Below are 21,047 nucleotides of genomic sequence, written 5' to 3'. Positions count from 1 at the left end.
ATGTAATTTCATATTTTCAAGGACAAATTTTAATAAACATGCTGGACAGATAGCTAAATAAAACAATGAAGAGTATAATTATCCTTTTGTACCTCAAGTATTTAAAAAGACAAAGAATATTTAAGTCACAAATAATATATGCAAGAATATATTTTATCTTTTATGTTTCATATTGTTTTAATTCACAAGATTATCAGCAATTCTAATTTTAGCCATGCTCTTTTTTACTAAATTATATTTGGTCACATCCATTTCATATAAATAGAACAAATTATAGTTAGTTCACAGTTAGAATGAAAATAAGTCTCAAAATGTATGTAAAGATCTTGCCCAGCTTTTCAATAGAAAACTTGAGATAAGGTATTTTGCTTTAAACTTAGCATAAAGACTAAAGACCAAAGTGATGTCTATGACTGGAGAGTCTAATCATTGTATACTGTTAGAGAGCCAGTAGCACAATTCATGTTTTTTGTTTGTCAAAGGCAATGAGAGATACACAGACAAATTGTATAATGCTGCTGCATGTGTAATTATTATGTCTGTGTAATCAGACTTGTTGTAGGGAGGAAAAAAAGAGGGGACACACAGGAAAGTGAACCTGGACCCCCATTCAGAGTTATACAAGCTGGATTATATTTGGGGAGAACCATATGTCATTTGGGAACCTTAATATCATATAGAATCTCACTGAAATATTATATTGAATTCTATGTTGATTCATCTTTTATATTTGGGAATGTGTGATCACAGAATATGGGATTACTTCAGTAGCTCTTCTTATTAATAATAGAACTGACCAGAAAGAGGAACGGCCTTTTTTGAAAAAGAACATTAACTCCATAATAAATATTTGTATAAATGTATTATATTTCCCCATAGAATTGAAATTCTCATATGTAAAAGTAAATACTTTTAATTATGATCATTATATTATCAATGTTATAACTAATATTTACTGAATGCTCATTGTGTCAGATGATAATCTAGGCACTCTCTAAGTATTATTTTATTCCTCAGAACACTATCAAGTAGAGATAATTATTATATCAATTTTACAGATTAGGAAAATGAGGTTTAAAAGTATTAATTATCCACATAGGATGAATATATTTATAGCAATACTAGTTCAACAGATATTTTTCTTAGCATTTTATTTGTACAATTAAACATTGGCTTAATCTCTTCCAGAAAAAGAAATACAGCTACACAGAACTTAACAATCTTAGTAAACATAAAAATCAGTAGCCTCTTATTAAAATGAATTCTATATTTTAATATATATTCCAGATGAATCTGGTGTACATGGTCCAGTGTTGGCAGTTTAAGAAACACAAATCAATGCATAAGATCACTAATAAATAGAGATTGCCTAAGTTCTAATACCCAAGGACAGTCTTAGGAAAGTTTAAAGGTTGAAGAGTATAATTAGTAAATGACTATATAGAGGAGGTTAAAGGAAAAGAAATGAGATTCAGGTATTAGGATTATGTTGATACAATGTTTTAAGAAATAGAGGTAAAACCTTTGAGAAAATGTCCAGATTATTGGATCTATTTTGCTATACCATGGATATAGGATACAGAGCTGTAGTTTAAGGTAATTGTGGAATAAAAATATGGATCCAAGATGCAGGGAGGTGGGAGATAAGTTTTGAAATTCCAAGCTAAGTTTCCTGAACTTCATAATACGCCAATTGGCTTTGACAGTATCATAGCTACAGTTAACTGAACAAATGCTTACAGCTACTCCCTTTGGAGAATGATATATAGACTTGCACATGATGTCAAATGACCCTCCACCTCAAAAAAAGTATATCTCTGGAACTTGTGCATATATTATGTTACATGGCAAAAAGGAATTTGCAAATATAATTAAGGTTAAGGACTTTAAGATGGATAGATTAACCTCTGTTATCCAAATGGGCCCAAGTCAATCACATGGTCCCTTAAAAGGTGAGAAATTTCCTCACTTGGAGTCATAGATGTGTGCAAGAAGAAAGTAGCAGACAGATGCATCAGAAAGGGAAACCAGAGAGATTCCCAATGTGAGAAGTATTCAATGCACCTCTTGGTGGCTTTAGGATATAGGGCCCACCAGTGTATAGAGAGGAGAGAAATCCACAGGAGCTATGGGCAGCCCCCAGCTGATAGACAACGGGGAAATAGAGATATCAGTCCTACAACCTTGAGGAACTGGATCCTGGCAACAATCCGAATAAGTTGGGAAGTATATTTTTCCCAAAGCTTCTAGTAAGAGCCCAGTCCACTGACATTTTTATTTTATCCTTGTGGGACTCTGAGCAGAGAAACCAGCACAGACAACCAGGAATTTTTCACCTATAAAACTGTGAGATAATATATTTTTTCTTGTTTTAAGCTATTAAATTGAAAACAAATATATATGCTAAAAGATACACATCACAAAGCAATACCCAAAGATTCTGCAGCATAATAACCCATTCTTGAATACTACCTGAATGTCTAGTATCCTATATTTTAAGTCAGGACATCCTGAACATACATTTAAGTGTCATAAAATATATGAATCCATTTTCCCTGAAGTGGAAACAACAGACATAAATTTAATATTATATATGTGGAAACAACAGGGAGCTATCAAAATATTTTTAAGTATGAATTCATAAAGCCTGACAGCCAAACCTAAAAAATTACCAACATGATAATTCATAAGTATAATTTTAATATGCTTAGCACTTACTAAAAGAATAAACTAACCTAAAAAATCTTTATATTTTGATGAACAGAATACAGGTGTTCTATTAAAGAGCCCTTAGTAGAAAATTATTGCATTACTAACTCCTTCTTCAATATTGCCAAAATTACACCTTAAATTAAACCTTTGTAGTTGTAGAGTTTTAAACTATGAATTAAGTTGCCAAGATAAAAAATATTCAACTATTGTGAAAGCTTCTTAGAAAAATAATGATTATTACTATCACAATGGAGGAAAGTAAGTCTTGGAATTCATCCTCCTCTGCTAGACAAAGGCAGTTCAGAAATGTATTAGGCAGAAAATAGTGTTCAAAACTGCTGCTATGTGACATAATTTTGGATATAAAACAGAAAAAGTATTTTTACCCAATTAGTTGCTAGAAGATTTTTTTTTCTAGTGAGAAATGTAGCACTAGGTGAAATAACGTTTACTTTAAAACTTCCCCTACATACAAAATGTTAACCTTTATACTGTAACAATTCTATATTATATATGGTTATTTTTTAGTATTCCTTAAACATATCATATTTTGAATTATTATGTACTTTACAATGTAACCAACCCTGATACTGTGTGTGTGTCTCTATGATAGTATTAGACATTATGTGATAAATTCTTGTAATGTAGTTTAGAGACAATGAACTTAAATCTGTTATAATATCTCTGTGAGTATAAGAAGGGCTCTTCCCTAAACTAGTTAGAAATTCTACTGCCAAATCATATATATATGTAAGAAATTACAAATCCATGATTTCTATCTGAAATCCTCATGAATAAACTTTTTGCCATCAAAATTATTATGGCCATCATATTTTTAAAAAGGTGAAACATGCAGATTCTGTACATTTTAACACCTTCATCAGAGCCAGGAACACCATCTCAATATAAAACAATTTGTCCATATATAAGTATCCACACTAAGTGGGATAAATAAAGATTATACATGACCTCCAATCAGTTCAGTTCATGTTTTGATGCCAAATTAATTTGTACTAAACATCCAGGAAAAAAAAAAAAAAGATCTTCAGTTTTAAAAAGCATTTTAGTTTTCCATTTTTTGGTTAAAGGATTATGGATCTCTCTTCCTGGAAAGGCTATTTTAGAAATGGAATATGCCAATTCTTTTCTCTTTCTGGATTTTTTGCCTTCACTTTACCTTTCAGGAAGACAATTTACTAGTTTGCTTTCTGGTAGACAGTCGCAACCAAGGGAGTATAAAGAAGTCTTTATGATACCTGAATCATAAATTAGGTCTAATGTCCTGTTACTCTCACATTTGAATTTCCTTTTGTTGATTCCTAACCTGGTAATTTCATGGTCTCATCTCCTAGGAACATTTAAGGAAATCATTTTGCTATGTCCAGTCACAGTGATATGAAACATTAAAATCCACATGTATTGTACATTAATGATTAATGAGAAGATGAATCTCAGGACAAGATTTGAAATAACACAATGAAGTAAAACTTTTTCATATTGATTCTTTTTCAATTGCCATACCTGGAGAATTATTGTTTGTCTATATTAAACCTTCTAGTTGCTCTTTTTAAATTATCATCACTTACCTTCATAATATACTTTAAATCCATGAGCACTAACTGCAAAATCACTGGTCAAACGTAGTGAGAACACAGATTTGGTACTTGTCACTGGTGGTGGCAGATGGAATCCTGTTAACCTAAAAACAAAATGGAATTGTTAGAGACATAGTCGTTTTACCTAGTAGAGTTTAAGGAGGATTAAAAGTCATGTTATCAAAGCCCAAAGCTTTGTGTAAGTATATATGTATATATTTGTGACATGATGATTAGAATTCACTCTTCAAAAGCAATTAATTCTATACATGTACATGTAGAGTGCATGTAAATATACATTTATTTATATACATGTATATGCAAATTACTATTCATCATGTCTATCATATGTATCATGTACATAAAAATATTGATTAATTCAAACTTTGGGAAATGAAAACTTTTAAGAGTATGTGGTTTTGCATATTTTATGCATTAGTTTTAAAAACTGAATATTTTAAAGAAATTTTTGTCAAATGAATTATTTTACTAATAGTTTAGGATATATAAAAAGAGTGGGAAATATGTAGTTGAATTTAATAATAAAGGAAGAGGTATCATCTAAATATGAAATTATGAGACTGAATTGCCTAAAAAAGAGAAGTGATTTTGTTTTATCAGATATAAAAATTCCAGTACGTTCTATTAAAATAGTTGAAAGTTACTTTTATGTTAATATTTCATATATTTAAATAATAAGTATTTGTTTGGTATATTTGCCTATAATTTATTCTTATTTTACTAATAATGTATTGCAAAAAGATATAAGTTTGAATGTATAAGAGGTAATTTATAATTGATACCTTTTTTAAAGCTAAAAAATTATAAGAAAAAGTACAGTTATGAAATATAATTTTTCTAAAAGCTAATGAAGATACATATTTTTTATTTTTTATGAATTTCTTTTTATGTTCTTTTCCCATTTTAATTGTTATACCTTTTTATTTATTAATATGTAATAATTATATGCAATAGAATTATACCATTTTTATACACTTGCTATTTTTTGCCCAATATTATATATGTAGGATTAATTCATGCTGAAATTACTTTCTATTTTCATTGTTGTATAACAGCAGTCCTCAAACTTGTTTCAGGTCAGCTTATACTCTAAAAATTAGAAATTTTATGAGATAAACCTATCAATATTACCCAATTAAATTTAAAACTGAGAAAATTTTGAAGTGTACATTTATTACTTGATCTTCAAATAACCAGAATATACCCATTAATGTTGACATAAATGAAATTTTAATAAGAAATGACATTTCCCATAGTAATAACAAAAAAATAAGAAGACATTGCATTGTATTTTTTTAATTCTCCTACTTTTACATTAGTAGAAAGCACCAAGTTTCTCATATCTATTTCTTTATTCAATATTTTACAATATGTTGTTTTATTTGATGGGTATGAAAAACACGTAGCTTCATTTAGGTATGTAGTTGGAAGTAGGGGAAGTATTCTAACAACTTTTGCAGATAAAAGCAGATACTCTTCCTTGATACTACACAAAACATGACAAGTTAGTTGCAATGTTGAATTCAAAACTATATCAATGTGTATTTTCTACTCTGTAACATTAAAACCCATTGGTCTACCTTGAGATCGTTTTTACTCATGCATTTTTTTTAATTAACTATCATGCATTGGTCATCTGAAAAATGTTGGTTCACAGAGTGGTAGAGATCTTCCAAATGCTGATACATTTTATTACACAATATCAAAACATAATATTTATTGCTACTAGTCTCTCAGAAAAAATCTTTAAATTGTGGAAGCTGTAAAGATTACAGTGGTGGATTGAATTTTTCTAAATTCTTATTTTTATTTTGTGAAAGCTCAGATTTTATTATTGACAATAAATCCCATCAGTTGTTTCGCATGAAGTGACAAGTCGGAGTCATTTTTTTTGGGAAAACATACATCAAATACTCAAGTATAAATAGCCATAGTTTATCTGTGAGTCATTATTTTAAGTAAAATGGGCATTCCATAAAAATGAGATAATTAAACTGACAACTCAAACAATATGTTACTATTTCCCTTTGAGATGACCCTCATATTTTGGTAGGCACGAGAAGGGATTTTTGCAGTTTCCTTTGTGTCACACTGGTCATTACAAAAGAAGAGTACCATAGGATCACAGGATGGAGGTTTAGTGAAATAAATGATTATTTTTAGCTTCAACAAGGACAGTCTTAAGTAAAATTTGGATTTCCTTTTTTCTTTTCTTTTTCTTTCTTTTTTTTTTTTTTTTTGCTCTGAAAATGTGTGGCAGTAAAGAATATTATGACCTAATGCCTACCAGTACTTGCATGAGGCCACTAATTGAATTAAGCTAATACACCAGGAGTTTTGCCCACCATTATTTTTGTACCTTGAGGACATATGTCAATACCGTAAAACAAAACAAAACAAAAAAAAGTGAATAATATATCAGTATTATCATGAAAATGGTTTTTACCTTGTGGACCTCCTGAAAGTGTTTCAGGAGCCTCAGGGATCCATGGGCATTATTTTGAGAGCTGCTCTTGTATAGCAATTGAGTGCATAAATATACCACCATTTGTTTATTCATTCTACTGTTAATGAACATGTGGATATTTATATTACAATCTGTTCAATGTGTTTTCATCAATATATGTGTAAAAGTCCACTTTTACCCATTTTTGTAACATTTTCTCTAGACTATATAGTATATAATCGCTTAAAGTTTTAATTTTTCTTCTTCTTACTACATAAACTGCATGCTACAAGGGGCATAATAAAATTGTTTTCTAACTTCCTTTTTGATTTCTTCTGTGGCTCCTAGGTGAAAGTATATCTCTTAAATTATAAACATATGGTGTGGCTCCAGTTATATTTTGTTACCAAGGCCTAAGGTAATTAGATTATGTCCAAAAGGATAATGCAACTACTTCCCTATTTTAACATCTGCAACCTTAATTTCACCTGCAAAGTCCCTTTTTGCCATGTGCTATAACATATTTGCAGGTTCTGAGGGCCCCATTATTCTGGAGCCATTATTCTGTGTATCCACAATGGCTATTCAGCATTACCTAGGCACAGCATTCAATATGTACTTCAATAAATTTATTAATTATGTTCAAATAGTGTCTAGTTGATTGTACTATTAAAATCTTATCCACTACTTAATGAAGGAGATATCATAAAATCTCCTGATTTGATTGTGGATTTTGATATTTTTCCTTGTACTTTTGTCCATTTAAGAAAATATTTTGAGCCTTCATTATGATGTGCATACAATTTTATATTATATATCCTGGTGAAATGAACATTCATCCTTATGAGGTGTCACTTTTCTTATTATAATGATTTCATCATAACTTTTATATTATAGGATAGTAATATGTCTACAACTTTCACATATTAGAATTAAGCTGGCACATCTTTTCACCTTCAACCTTTTGATAGCTCAGTGTTTTAGATGTGTCACTTATAACCAGAATATATTGGGGTTATACTTTTATATATATAAAAGACTATAGTGTTAGAATCTATTAAATAATTTTATAATCTCTATCCTTGCATTTATAAATATATTCAACACCCTATAACATCTATACAGAAGATAACATAAATTAAAATTATACACAATGCTGAATTATCATAAATTAAACAGTTTTAGGTCGAGACATAAAATATTGCCATCAAAACTGAAAGGGCTTGTTTAGGCTCCCTTCCATTCATCACTATCTCACTTGTCCACAAAGATAACCACTATTCTGACTTCTAACAAAAGAAATTAGTTTTGCATGGTCTAAAGCTTTATAGGCATTAAATTATATAATAAATTTATTCTGTCTCTGGCTTAACTGAGTCAACATTATGTTTGCACCTTTATAGCAGTACTATAGAACTTAATGTTCATTGCTATATAAAGTTTCATTATATGAATATATTTTGATTTATTTCCCTATTCTACTGTTGGTGGATATTTTTTCCACTTGATCTTTCAGGAATAATGCTGTCATAAACATTTGTTACATGTTTTGTAAGCATATGTACATATTTCTATCAAGAATATACCTAGAAATGGAATTGCGACGTCATGGAATAACCGGAAAGTTGTTAAATAAACAATTTTCTAGTTGTTTCTCAACTTCACTTCTTAATGTAAAGATGTAAAAATAAAATATTTATCATTTTAAATGTTCACGGTATTTCTTCACAAATGAGTGAAGAATATTATCAGGAAAAGAGAAAGGACAAATGGTTTTGCTACACACACTCACAAATTTGAAAGCCTACTTATTTCATCATGTTATTATGATATTACATATGATATCATGTTGTGAACGATGACTTTCCAAAGATGTCCATGCTCTAATCCCTGGAATTTTTGAATGTGTCACCTTATATGGCAAAAGGAACTTTGCAGATATAATTAACACCTGTTTGATACCTCATTGTCATTAACATGTCATTAAATTTAAACATTAAATGTTTGAAATAGCCTGTAATCCTAGCACTTTGGGAGGCTGAGGCGGGCGGATTGCTCGAGGTCAGGAGTTTGAAACCAGCCTGAGCGAGACCCTGTCTCTACCAAAAATAGAAATAAATTAATTGACCAACTAAAAATATATATACAAAAAATTAGCCGGGCATGGTGGCGCATGCCTGTAGTCCCAGCTACTCGGGAGGCTGAGGCAGGAGGATCGCTGAGCCCCGGAGATTGAGGTTGCTGTGAGCCAGGCTGACGCCACGGCACTCACTCTAGCCTGGGCAACAAAGTGAGACTCTGTCTCCAAAAAAAAAAAAAAATGTTTGAAATACAATGTATACAATAACAAATAAATTCTTTTATATATCATTGCACATTTTTACTCAGATATGTTAAGTAATCCAGTATTTTTAGGGAATATTTAGAGCACTGCAATCATTAAGTAATTCAAGGTAATAGAGAAGGACATTGTGAAGAATTTTTCACTTTTAGCAAAAGCTAGTTTTCTGTAGTTATGTTCAAATAATCAGCATGTACTGGCATGTCGTATAATGGGAGATTTGTTTTGTCATTTTAATAAATGAATGAAGAAAATATATGTTTTTAAATTTATTTTCATACGTTAATTGTATCATGAGGATTTGTGCTAACTTGTTTTATTTTCTTTTATAATCCATTGCATGATTGATTTGAAAATAAACTCAGTTACAAATCCCACTAGTTTTTTTTTAAATAATACTTCATTTTGTAATTTTATATTTATGGATGTTATTATTTATTAAGCATCTCTCTTTCTCCTTTGGATACCAAGCTTCAAGAAATCAGAATTTGGGACTCCCTGTTCTACTGCCACTGCTTCACATAATGCATATTATGTAAGTGACCCTCAGGAAATACCTACTACATTGATGTATTAAAGTGGTAGGGGAATTCTAACAGCATTTGGACAATTTCTTTCTCACACCAAAGAAGAAATGTTTTTCTTGTAACAGTATTCTTAAGAATCGTAAGAGTGTAAATTTAACTCCAATTGTTAAGGAAATTCAGATAGTTGACATTAGAAATCTTGTTCAGAAAGAATAATGATTCTCCATGTTAAGCTCAAAAGTTAAAGTGGTATCTTATATCTTCTGTGCATCTATTAAATATTTGAAATATCTTTCCAGATATAACTACTGTAATCCTCAAACTTATTTTCAGGTAAAGCTAACATGATTTTTATCTTTAAAATATGAGTTATAAATTTATAATATTTAAATATGTATGTTTTTCATCTGGCCCTAACATGTTTTCTAGATAATATAGAAGCATAATATTTTATAGATAGGCATAATATTTTTTCCATGGAATCATTTATATTGATTCAGATATTTATAAAATTTAGTTTCTTGCATATATTGTTAAATTATTATGTTATCAATTATATTTTTTTACATTGATGTATGATGAAATTCCATAGCAAGTGGCATTTCATGTTTCTTTGAAAAGAATGCCAAAGTCCAAGTATTTCCCTGACCCACAGCTAAAGAAATCACAGCTCAGAAACAATCACTATATTGTTTAAATTCAAGGAAGCTGGTAGGCATTGGAGCAAGGCTACAACTTCATAAGTTCAGACTGTAATCCATTTCTTTTCCCACTAGATTTTCCTATGAGAGAAATAATATTTTCTATAAAGATATAATGTACATCTAATTCATTTTTGTTTCTCCATAATGCTCGTATAAGTCTCTTCACAAGTTTTTGGAATAAGTAATGACATGATTTTACCTATATCATAACTTTATTTAGTTGAGGCTGGTAAAAACTATATCATTATTATGAAGTCATTGAATTAAAGGTCAGGAAGACAATGGGGAACCACTGTCTTGTTGCAGTTGTTGACACCTTTATAGCAAAAATCATCAGTGTTTAGCAAAGATATTTCCTTTGTGGGAAAACTAAATAACATTAGTAAACAAATATATCAGGAGACTATCCTAAAAATCATTCAATGTAAATTTCCTTTACATATTTTAATAAAAATTAAAAATTGAAAAAAACTGTCAATTAAAGAGTTGAAATGTATTAATTCTGTTAAGTAGTGATTTTGTTTTGAACCATGACAACAATCACCATTTTCTCTCACCCTAAATTTTACTTTTAAAAATGCAAGTAATCTCAAATTGAAGGACAATCACTTACCTTTAATACATTTAACTTCTTGGAAAATTCACAGCATTCCCTCTATTTTTCACATTTCATTGTTATTTCATGAATATTTTGTCATGGACCAGGATTGGTCTACTGTCATTTTTCCAGTACATTTGCTTATCTGAGAGAATTATTTTTTTCCATCTTTCATTTAGTAGTTTCTAATTTATAATCCTTCTCCCCCCTTCTCCTTACTCCCACATGTACCTGTAACTATCTCTTAGCATTCTATATTTTACTAGGCAAGAGACTTATAAAGCACTATTTGTTCTACATTTGAAAGATCACAAATTTAGGGCAGGAGATGCTGTCACTTTTCATGGTCCCTTTTGGATAAAAACATTCTTGAAGCATTTCCTCTTAAAAATTTTCAGAAATGTTAAATGTTTCATACTGTAAGGAGTTACAAAGAGAATTAAATAATCAATGTATAACTTTATATCAATGAATAATACGCAAAGTATTAAAATAATTGGTAATTAAATTGAAATTGATAGAAAATTAAATTGCAAGAAAGCCATTTAAAAAGTCAATGCATATGCTTTTCAAATAATAAGTTGTACATTTAAGGGATTTTTTTCTAATTAATGGGAATTAACATGTTGTATTACAATTTAATGTGATGGGAATTCTTAAAGCATCAGGGTTAGTGAATAAGAATGATAACTGTCTCATTATCTAAACATGTTTACTAAGTTTTAACTGTAAGATATATTTCTGGGAGACTTTATTTAATTATTAATAACTTTTGAATTGTTTAGTCTCTAGTTTTATACCTCTAAGGAAGGTGTAATATTTGAATTGATGTAGGCATTTGGCTACTAAAATTTAGAGTCTGTTCTGTAACACCTATTTTATATGTTCAAATGTTATCTAAATTTATAGACCTGTATATCATATCACTATTTATACTTGTATGCATTTATAATTTATATTATATACCATTGGGGGCCCCAATAGGTTAATATTGCCTATTAATATTGAACTAGGTAACTTGTATGTTTTTACTCAGTGTTCTGTTGACAAAAGCTCAGACAATTATTTCCCCTCTGTTTTGAGTAACCCCAATAAACCCTAGGACCATTCTGAGATTCTGTTATAAAACCAATTGTTTTATAACAAATAATGTTTTTAGCATGTGGTTTCTGTATTTGCTTTTTTCTTTTATCAGCATTAAAGCATTTCTTTAAAAAGAATGACTTGATTCATACCATCTTTAACAACATAATTAAAGGACTTCTAAAAAATATATAAATGTAAAGTGTCTATCAGCTGATTACAATTTCAAACCCTTTTGCTAAAAGAATGAATATAAAAGACATATTTTAAAATTAAAAGGCTATTAGTGTATTACTGCTTAGAATAAGATAGGAGAAAAACAGCCATGCAGGGAGGAAGAAAGAGAGAGAAGAGAAAAAGGGAGGGAGAAAGGGACAGTGGAGAGGAAAGAGATTGAAAGAGAGAGAAAGGGGGAAGAGGAGAGAGAGAGCACACACATGCTTTATTTAAAAATAAAAGTGGTAACATTACCAAAATACCAGAATTTTTTAAATGTTAAATAAGAGAATTCATGTGGAGTAGTTGTGTATTTTCTTAAACCTAAGAAAAAGTCATTAAATTTTAGTTTCATTAGTGATATGACTTATAATCCATTGCCCTTTCCTCTGCACTCTGTGTCTTGCTAGTGCTAAGATAAATTATATTATAATACCAGCACAATTGCACTGATTTCTCATTACTCACAGTAAGATTTTTGGATATGAATTACCTTATAATTTTGCTTTGGTTCAACAGTTCTTAAAAGTGATCCAAGGGATATACAGGGAATTCTTGGCTGAAGCAATCTATTAGCCTATTTAATTTCAAAATGAATAGGAAAACCACAGGAACAAGCTGATATTTAAAGTAATGGCTGTTCTGTGAAAATAAATCATGCATACTCTGTTGATATTGGGGTACATAAAGCACAGCACAATAATTTATGGTTATGACAAAATGTCAGTAGTAGTAATATTAAAGGAAAAGAGGGCTATGGCAACATTTGAATAATTATATCATTTGTTGAAAGTAAATGAGCTGAAGCTTCTATAAAATATAAAATTCCAGAAAGAAACATGATGTGTGAGAAAGGCAAATTCACTATGTTGGGAACATGTGCTGAGTATAGATCTAGATATTAAAATAGAAATAGATAGATACATACACAAATGGATAGGGATAGGGATTGAGTTAGATATGGATATGATATAAAGATAGATAAATAGATAGATAGATAGATAGATAGATAGATAGATAGATAGATAGATAGATAGACAGATAGATAGACAGATATAAATGTAGGCAACCAGCAGTCATTTCCACTCTATTCTATTATCTTCACTTTATTGAAGAGCTTGTAAACTTTGGAACTACACTTACCAGACTACCTCGCTTTGCCAATTGTGTTCCATATTAGATTTTGCCAATAAGACACTTCCATAAGACTTGGTAAATGAATAAAAGTGTAAGCCATTATTATGTCTCGGAAGGTATGTACATGGGCTTCAGCAGGTGTTAGATATTTATCCATTGGCTTACCATAATTCTTGTTAACAATAACCATTACAGTTCTGTCACAACTGAGCTCATCACTGGTGTTTTCCTGCAATTCCTGTGAATTCTTGACTTCCTGAAAATTAGTGAAGCCTCTCACTGATCTTATACTCTAGACTTAAACACAGAATTCCTGTTATTCAATATTTTCCTGCTTAAAGTATTTAGGTTTTTCTTTTCTTTCTTTTATTGCCTGAATCCTGAGACATGCACAAAGACGATAAAACCAATAACCCAGGGAGAAAACTTTGTCTTCGTTCAAAAGTATAGCTTGAGAATGTCTTCAAATCACTATATCTAGTCACTTGTTTCCATAAAACTCATTCTTTACAGTGACTTTGTAGTTTGGTCTTCATGATCAAAATTTTATCCAGGACCCATGCAATAAATTACTAGAAATTTCTTCAAAAGTCAACCTTTTTGATTTGTTCTCTTTCTACTGCAAATAGTTTAAAACTTCTAAAATGTCTTTTTTTCCTGTTTTTTTCCATTGATTTATTGATACTTAGGGCTATAATTCTATAGGATACTATAGAATTATAGAATAATTCTATAATTCTAATAATTCTATAATTCTATAGAATACTATAATTCTAAAGGCAGACTAGTTGAACCACTGAGAAAACTAGAAATACAGGAAAATTTTGTTGTGTAATGAATCAATTTCAGACATTTAAATCTATTTTACAATGCTTATACCTTGCATAAACTCCTGCAAATGTTAGTGAATATGTCTTACTAAGGTTTGGCATTTTTTTTTTTTTTTTTTTTTTTTTTTGAGACAGAGTCTCGCTTTCTTGCCTAGGCTAGAGTGAGTGCCGTGGCGTCAGCCTAGCTCACAGCAACCTCAATCTCCTGGGCTCAAGCAATCCTGCTGTCTCAGCCTCCCGAGTTGCTGGGACTACAGGCACGAGCCACCATGCCCGGCTAATTTTTTTTTATATATATATATATATTAGTTGGCCAATTAATTTCTTTCTATTTTTATAGTAGAGACGGGGTCTCGCTCAGGCTGGTTTTGAACTCCTGACCTTGAGCAATCCGCCCGCCTCGGCCTCCCAGAGTGCTAGGATTACAAGCGTGAGCCACCGCGCCCGGCCAGGTTTGGCATTTTTAAGAAGCAGTTGACACAGACAACTGTGAGCTTGTATTCTGGGGTATACCATTGAAAACATATATTTTGCTGCTTATTAGCAGTTTTATATTGAGCAAGTTATTATATTCTGATAAACTAGAGATAAAATGAGGTGAATGCTAAAAATTATCCCATAGTTATGTTGTGAGAATTATGTTGCATAATTCATGTAAAAAAACATAGCATAGTGCCTAGCACATGCCGAATATTATTTTTACCATATTATTTTGATGATGAACCCACCCAGGGTTCATCTAATTATGAAAAAACACATTCAATGATAATTCTAGGCTGTACTATCTGGAGTAAATTTCAATACTTCTATTTACTACTGTGTGACATTGGTCAGGTTATAACTCCCTGTCCTTTTATTTCCTCACTGGCAAAATGTTGATGAAAATACTTCCTACTCCCTAAGTACCTGTCTGATTTAAATAAGTTAGTACAAGTACATTACCTGGAAAAATGTCTGGAATTTATATCAAGACTTCAGAAGTGTTTTCTACTATTGCTATCCACTTCTGAAAAAGATGACAGGTCTGAGAATTAAAGAGTTCGTTAACACACCAATCAGAATTTTCTTCTTGAAGCACCCAATTATTGATAATTATAAGAAGCTTGGAGTGTTTAGGCCTAATGTAATTTTTCTTCAACTATATATTATTATGCTCTACCAGGCTGTTTACTATTTTTCAGTCACATTTAGCATTCCTAAGTCTTTTGGTTATTTGGATATACAATTAATAAAGACTCATCACATGCTGTTCATTTTAGGTAAATTTAAGTCAAAAGAGATGAGAACATTGATAGTGATGCTCAATCAGAAAGAGAGACAGAGAAAGAGAGAAAGACACCTGTGTGTTTTGGAACTTAGAATTCTTGAGATTGAGTCAAGTTGTTTCCACCCATAAGTCCTGCCACCTTTTTTGGGTATGTTTCAAAGATATCTCACAGACAGTATTACATACACTTTATCATGTGAATTTTAATATATTTCTTTCTGGGTCCTCTATATTTAGTAAAGAAAAAAACAAAACAGGTGGTTCTACAAATGCATACTCTGAATTCTCCATATTGACAACTGTGTATTTGATGTACTTACCCAATCCACATCAACAAGAAGTTAACTCAAAATTTATGGTTCCTTCTAATTTCGAGAAAGGTATTATTAACACAGAATTTCTCAGAAATAGCAAAACCTAAAATTCATACAACTTGCATTATTTATCTATGCATTTAAAATATATGCACATTAAAAGTATAAAATGTCTTTTGTTAATTTTGTCTAGGCATTAAAGGGTTTGCAGATACAATATATGTCATTACATAACAGATATAAACATAATCTATTTACTTGGTGATGTGCTCCATGATAAAGATAAATCATAATTTGTTTAACATGAAAAAATTCTGGAAAGATTTTGAGATTCTATGCCACTCACCAGTGTTGTAGACTTAAAAATGTATAAAGAAGAAGTAGTATATCTCACAGAAAACTCACAGAACATTGAAATTGGAGATTTTGAATAAGGCTTTATGATGTTAATGATTAAAGATGTTTTGATAAAGATACTATGGAGTTAAATCTAGATGTTCTAAAATTTAGTAAAGCGGAGATTATTTTTTCAGAATAGTTTTTATTCTGTTTTTAAATTAATATATGTTCACAAAGCTATTATCTAAAAGTGATTAAGAAATGACAAATGCCCTTATAAGATACATATAACTATTACCTCCATTGTGCCCAATACCACTTTCTGATATAAATATCACCACTGCCTTTGAGATGATAATCTTTCTTTGTGTGTATGTGTGTGTGTGTGTGTGTGTGTGTGTATCTCTATACAAATGGTGAAAAATATAGCATTTCAAATTTTTTGTCTCATCATTTTAAGTTAAATAAACTTACAATCTGTCTTTATTGGAATACATAGTAAGGAAGATACTAATAGGAGAATGCAGTGACATAGAACATACTCGTACATGCAGTCACTTATCTGCCTAATTAATTAGTGAATTCAGACATGATTTATGAACTAATTTAGTTTTATAAGATGATCATTTTTTCTTGTAGAATGTTAAATCATTCAGTCAATTAATATGCTATGTTAAAATAATTATCATAGGTCAGATACAAACATTTTACATTGAACAACTGGTTAAAGTTAAATAATGAATTACTTGTTATACTGTTATGAACTATTTTAATCTGTTAAAGTATTGTTTTAAATTATCCATTTATATTATCAAGGTAAAATAATGTAAAATTGTCTATAACATTGAAGATGATTAAGTTCAATAAATATTAGCAAATATATAATGGTATAACTACTTGCTTATTATTTTAGAATAATGTCTTCATATATTTGAATATTTTATTTTTCAATATCCTAGGGATTCTTATATAATATTTACTAACATGGGAAATGCCAATTTAATGATATTTTAATAAATTCTAATAAATATATATTTTAGTTTTCATAAAAGATGGAAATATGTCTTGTAATTGCAATAAATGTTACACTGTCTATTATTTATCTGTCTTAAACATAATAGCCTAGTATATGTGATTTTCCCCATTATTTGTAAGTTAATGTTATGGCATTAAAATTGAATGATTAGAATAAAGTAATCCATCGTAATATTTCAATTATTTAACATTCTAAAGATAAATATGGAACTCCTGGGAGAATTAAAGAAAACTTTATTTTTTGACACTATTTAACAACAGCCATTCAAAATCTTTTTTTTTTAAGTTAATTGAGTTTTTATGTGAGAAGGAAAACTAAGGTATCCATGAATCCCACATGGAAGAAATAAAAAATACTATATATTTTCTATAAGGCTAATAGCCATACATCTATTATTTATTTTCTAATTTGGAATTTCCCTGAGAGCATTTTGTTAACAATTACACTGGAGAAATTGACAAGAAACCAAGATTGTCATGTACACCTAAGCTGTTTGCTCTCCTACTAGTAGCCACCAAATGTGTTAAGTATTTCTATTGTTGAGGGGATCCACATAACTGGAATTTGGTTATAATTCTGATAGACTGGAGGAATCATAGAAATGTGTAAAGTAAAATGAGAAGGAAAGAAAAGCAATTGAATTTACAAGTTATCAGATCACTAAAAAAGACTACTTTGGTAAGCATAATATTAAATAATTATTTTCATAAGTATATAAAATTATATTCAAAATCCTTTTTAAAAGGATTTTGGGAACAGAGAAAATAATAGACTTAATTTACACTCCAAAGTATTTGCTCATGTGTAGAGAATTTGGAATATGCTTGTGAATGTGACAAAAATGTAACTTTTGAGATAGCATATGAGATGACATGATGTTAAACATAGTAGTTATATTAATTATAGTCACACTTAATATTTAGTAGTTAAGTTGGAGGTAATATTATAAAATAAACTAATGTGGTAACGAGGGAGAATAAAGAGGAGGAAAAGAGAGTAGAAAGTTAGGAAAACAGAGAAGATATATGACAAAAATCCTGCTAAATTTTTTATAATAGCCAATCAAACAACAACAAGCAGGTTGGTTGGGATTCTAAAAACAGACTATTAGAGTGGGTATTTTGTCTTTGAGTCCAATTTAAAAATCTCTGGAAACACACTATCTGTTTGATGTTCCAAAGATAAATCTTTACAACCATGGCACACCTTTACTCTAGCTGAGTGCATTGCGAACACATGGACAGAAATACAATTTCACTATTTTTACCATGAAATGTAGCTCTGAACATTATAATATGTGTACTCTTACAGGTGAAACATTTTTTTATTTTCAGACAACCTGTTATTTGATATCCATGCTTATATATCCATCTGATCCCTATTTAATACGAACTTCATTCTCTAATCAGTCTCAGACATATGTCTAAAACCTGAATGGGAGATCAGAAATTTAAAGCGGAGAGAAGTTAATATTCTTCCATCCTCTCTGTCTTGCACTTTTTTTGCTTCTGGCAGAAACCGTGGAAGTGAATGCATTGCTTTGATAATCCCTACTTTAGTGGCAGCAATCTTTCCTTAGTAGTTTTAGTAGTGGCCAGATGATTTCCCCACTATAGGGTCAGCATCTGCTATGGCTGCAGTGTGTACTAAGTGCCATTCTCCTCCATGGTAGCAGCATTGTGCTACATCCTCACTAGAACAGCAGTGTGACCCCTACTCTGGAAACTCCAATCCCTTTTTCTTTTCCTCTAGGCATATTTTCTTTCTGTGGTAAATAACTTCTGGGTTACTTCTTCTTTTCTTTTTGTCTGGTTCCATGTCTTTGATTCTTTCATAGCTAATTCCCTGTATTAAATTCCTTTATTTGCTTTTCTAATTGTACTCTGAAACACAGAAATTAAAGGAGATGACTTTTCCTAGGTAAAAAATGATTTTCTCATTTATGTTACAGAAAACATGTATGAAGAAAAATATATAAGAAATGAAATTAATAGACAAATATTCATTACTTTCAGTAACTAATAGGTTACTCTCAGTTACAGTTAAGTGAGCATTATCTTGTTGAGTATAAAATCAGATCACTGTTTTGGTATTATTTTTTGTTTTAAAAAATATATTCCCATATTATATACTATCTCCATTGAAACTAAATTTATGTCTATATAGTCCTAAGTTAATTTCTAATAATATTTTACATCAGATCAGATCTAATTGTGCTTTCTGAGCTGTTAGATATATCTTATTGCTATAATGTATTAAATCAAATACTATTACATACACATGAAAGGCTTAATTTAATTGTAAATAACAAAGATAATCACACCATTTGAATCACAAATTTAACCATGCTTTCAAAATTAAAATATTTATTTCAACAAAATGATTGTTTGGGTATTTTTATATTAAATCATCAGAACTATTTTAATTAATGCAATAATGTTAAATGCTACCAATTAAGTTCTTACTATGCATCAAGTATTTAACATACATTATCTCATTATCCTCCATACTCTAAATGACTACATATGACTATTTTTATTATTCCATTTTGAAAATGAAGAAATTAAAGGCCTAAGGAGAGCAATTACTTTTTAAAAGCCACATTGTATACCGCAAAGTCAAAAAGTAAGGCCATTTTCTTTTTGTTCTTCTGTGAGGACTCGTAATTAGTTTTTCTAAATTTTTAGTGAGTTGTCCAATTTATCCACATTATTCTGACATTGCAAGTTAGTGTGATTGTTTCAAACTCATCTGTAGATCTGGCAATTAGAAGATCACCTTGTTCTGAGTAACTTCAGTGAGGTGAAAAATCAAATTTAATGATTATTAACAGAAATAGGGAGAGAAGAAATATAGAAAACCCATATTGACTATTATTTTAAGAATTGCTACTGAGAAAGGAATCTGAGTTAAAGTGTGATTGACATTCACCTTAATAAAGAACAACCCTGATTACAGACTTAAGGAGAAAATGATGTGCTGAATAATAATATCGTAAGTAGTAATACAGAGTCACAGAAGGCAAGATTTCAAAATTATCAGAATTAATGATTATGTAAAACATTTTTGTGTGTGCCATGTGCTGAGTTGACGTTGTATACATTTATTTCACAAAACACTTAAAAATGGCCTTTTTATATTCTCAATCTCCATAAAACTTAGAGAGGGTAAGTGGTCTGCTCACTGTCTCCTATTTATTTAGTGGAAGAATTAGAATTCAACAGAGTTTTTTTCTGATTTCAAAATACATGTTCTTTCTACTAACTTAACACACTATTACCATCAAAATTTAAATATATTATGAAGATGAAAAGAGACACATTTGGAATTACATATTGGGAGAAAAAAATGCCTTCCCATCAAATAACATTAATACAAAAATAATGTTGTTCAAAAAATAAATAAATAAATTGCCTAACGGCAGATCAAAACGAATCATATAAAATAAAGTTAAAAATACTAGAAATAGACAATTTAGTAGCTTGAAAAAGTATGAAAGTTTAAAATAGAATAGTTAGGACTATAGGTGTGAGCCACCAGTCCTGGCTAATTTTTCTTTTTTTTTTTTTTTTTTTGAGACAGAGTCTCACTTTGTTGCCCAGTCTAGACTGAGTGCCGTGGCGTCAGCCTGGCTCACAGCAACCTCAATCTCCGGGGCTCAGCGACCCTACTGTCTCAGCCTCCCGAGTAGCTGGGACTACAGGCATGTGCCACCATGCCCGGCTAATTTTTTGTATATATATTTTTAGTTGGTCAATTAATTTATTTCTATTTTTTTTTGGTAGAGACGGGGTCTCGCTCAGGCTGGTTTCGAACTCCTGACCTTGAGCAATCCACCCGCCTCGGCCTCCCAAAGTGCTAGGATTACAGGCATGAGCCAC

At 30.4% G+C, this 21,047-nt stretch overlaps 1 protein-coding gene across 5 annotated transcripts in view; it reads right to left on the bottom strand.

Annotated features, from left to right (window-relative positions):
• CSMD3 (CUB and Sushi multiple domains 3) overlaps positions 1-21,047 on the bottom strand; it is a 1,101,621-nt gene that overhangs the window by 934,496 nt on the left and 146,078 nt on the right. For all 5 annotated transcript variants that reach the window (XM_076005068.1, XM_012781857.3, XM_076005066.1 and 2 more), the window contains exon 3: positions 4,299-4,411. In XM_076005068.1, the coding sequence (XP_075861183.1) occupies positions 4,299-4,411 (113 nt within the window). The remainder of the gene's footprint in view (positions 1-4,298; positions 4,412-21,047) is intronic.

Source organism: Microcebus murinus, chromosome 7 (genome assembly GCF_040939455.1).
Source record: "Microcebus murinus isolate Inina chromosome 7, M.murinus_Inina_mat1.0, whole genome shotgun sequence".
Taxonomy (NCBI): Eukaryota; Metazoa; Chordata; class Mammalia; order Primates; family Cheirogaleidae; genus Microcebus; species Microcebus murinus.
The sequence above is the reverse complement of the archived record's forward strand: the minus strand, read 5'-3'. Positions and strand labels throughout refer to the sequence as shown.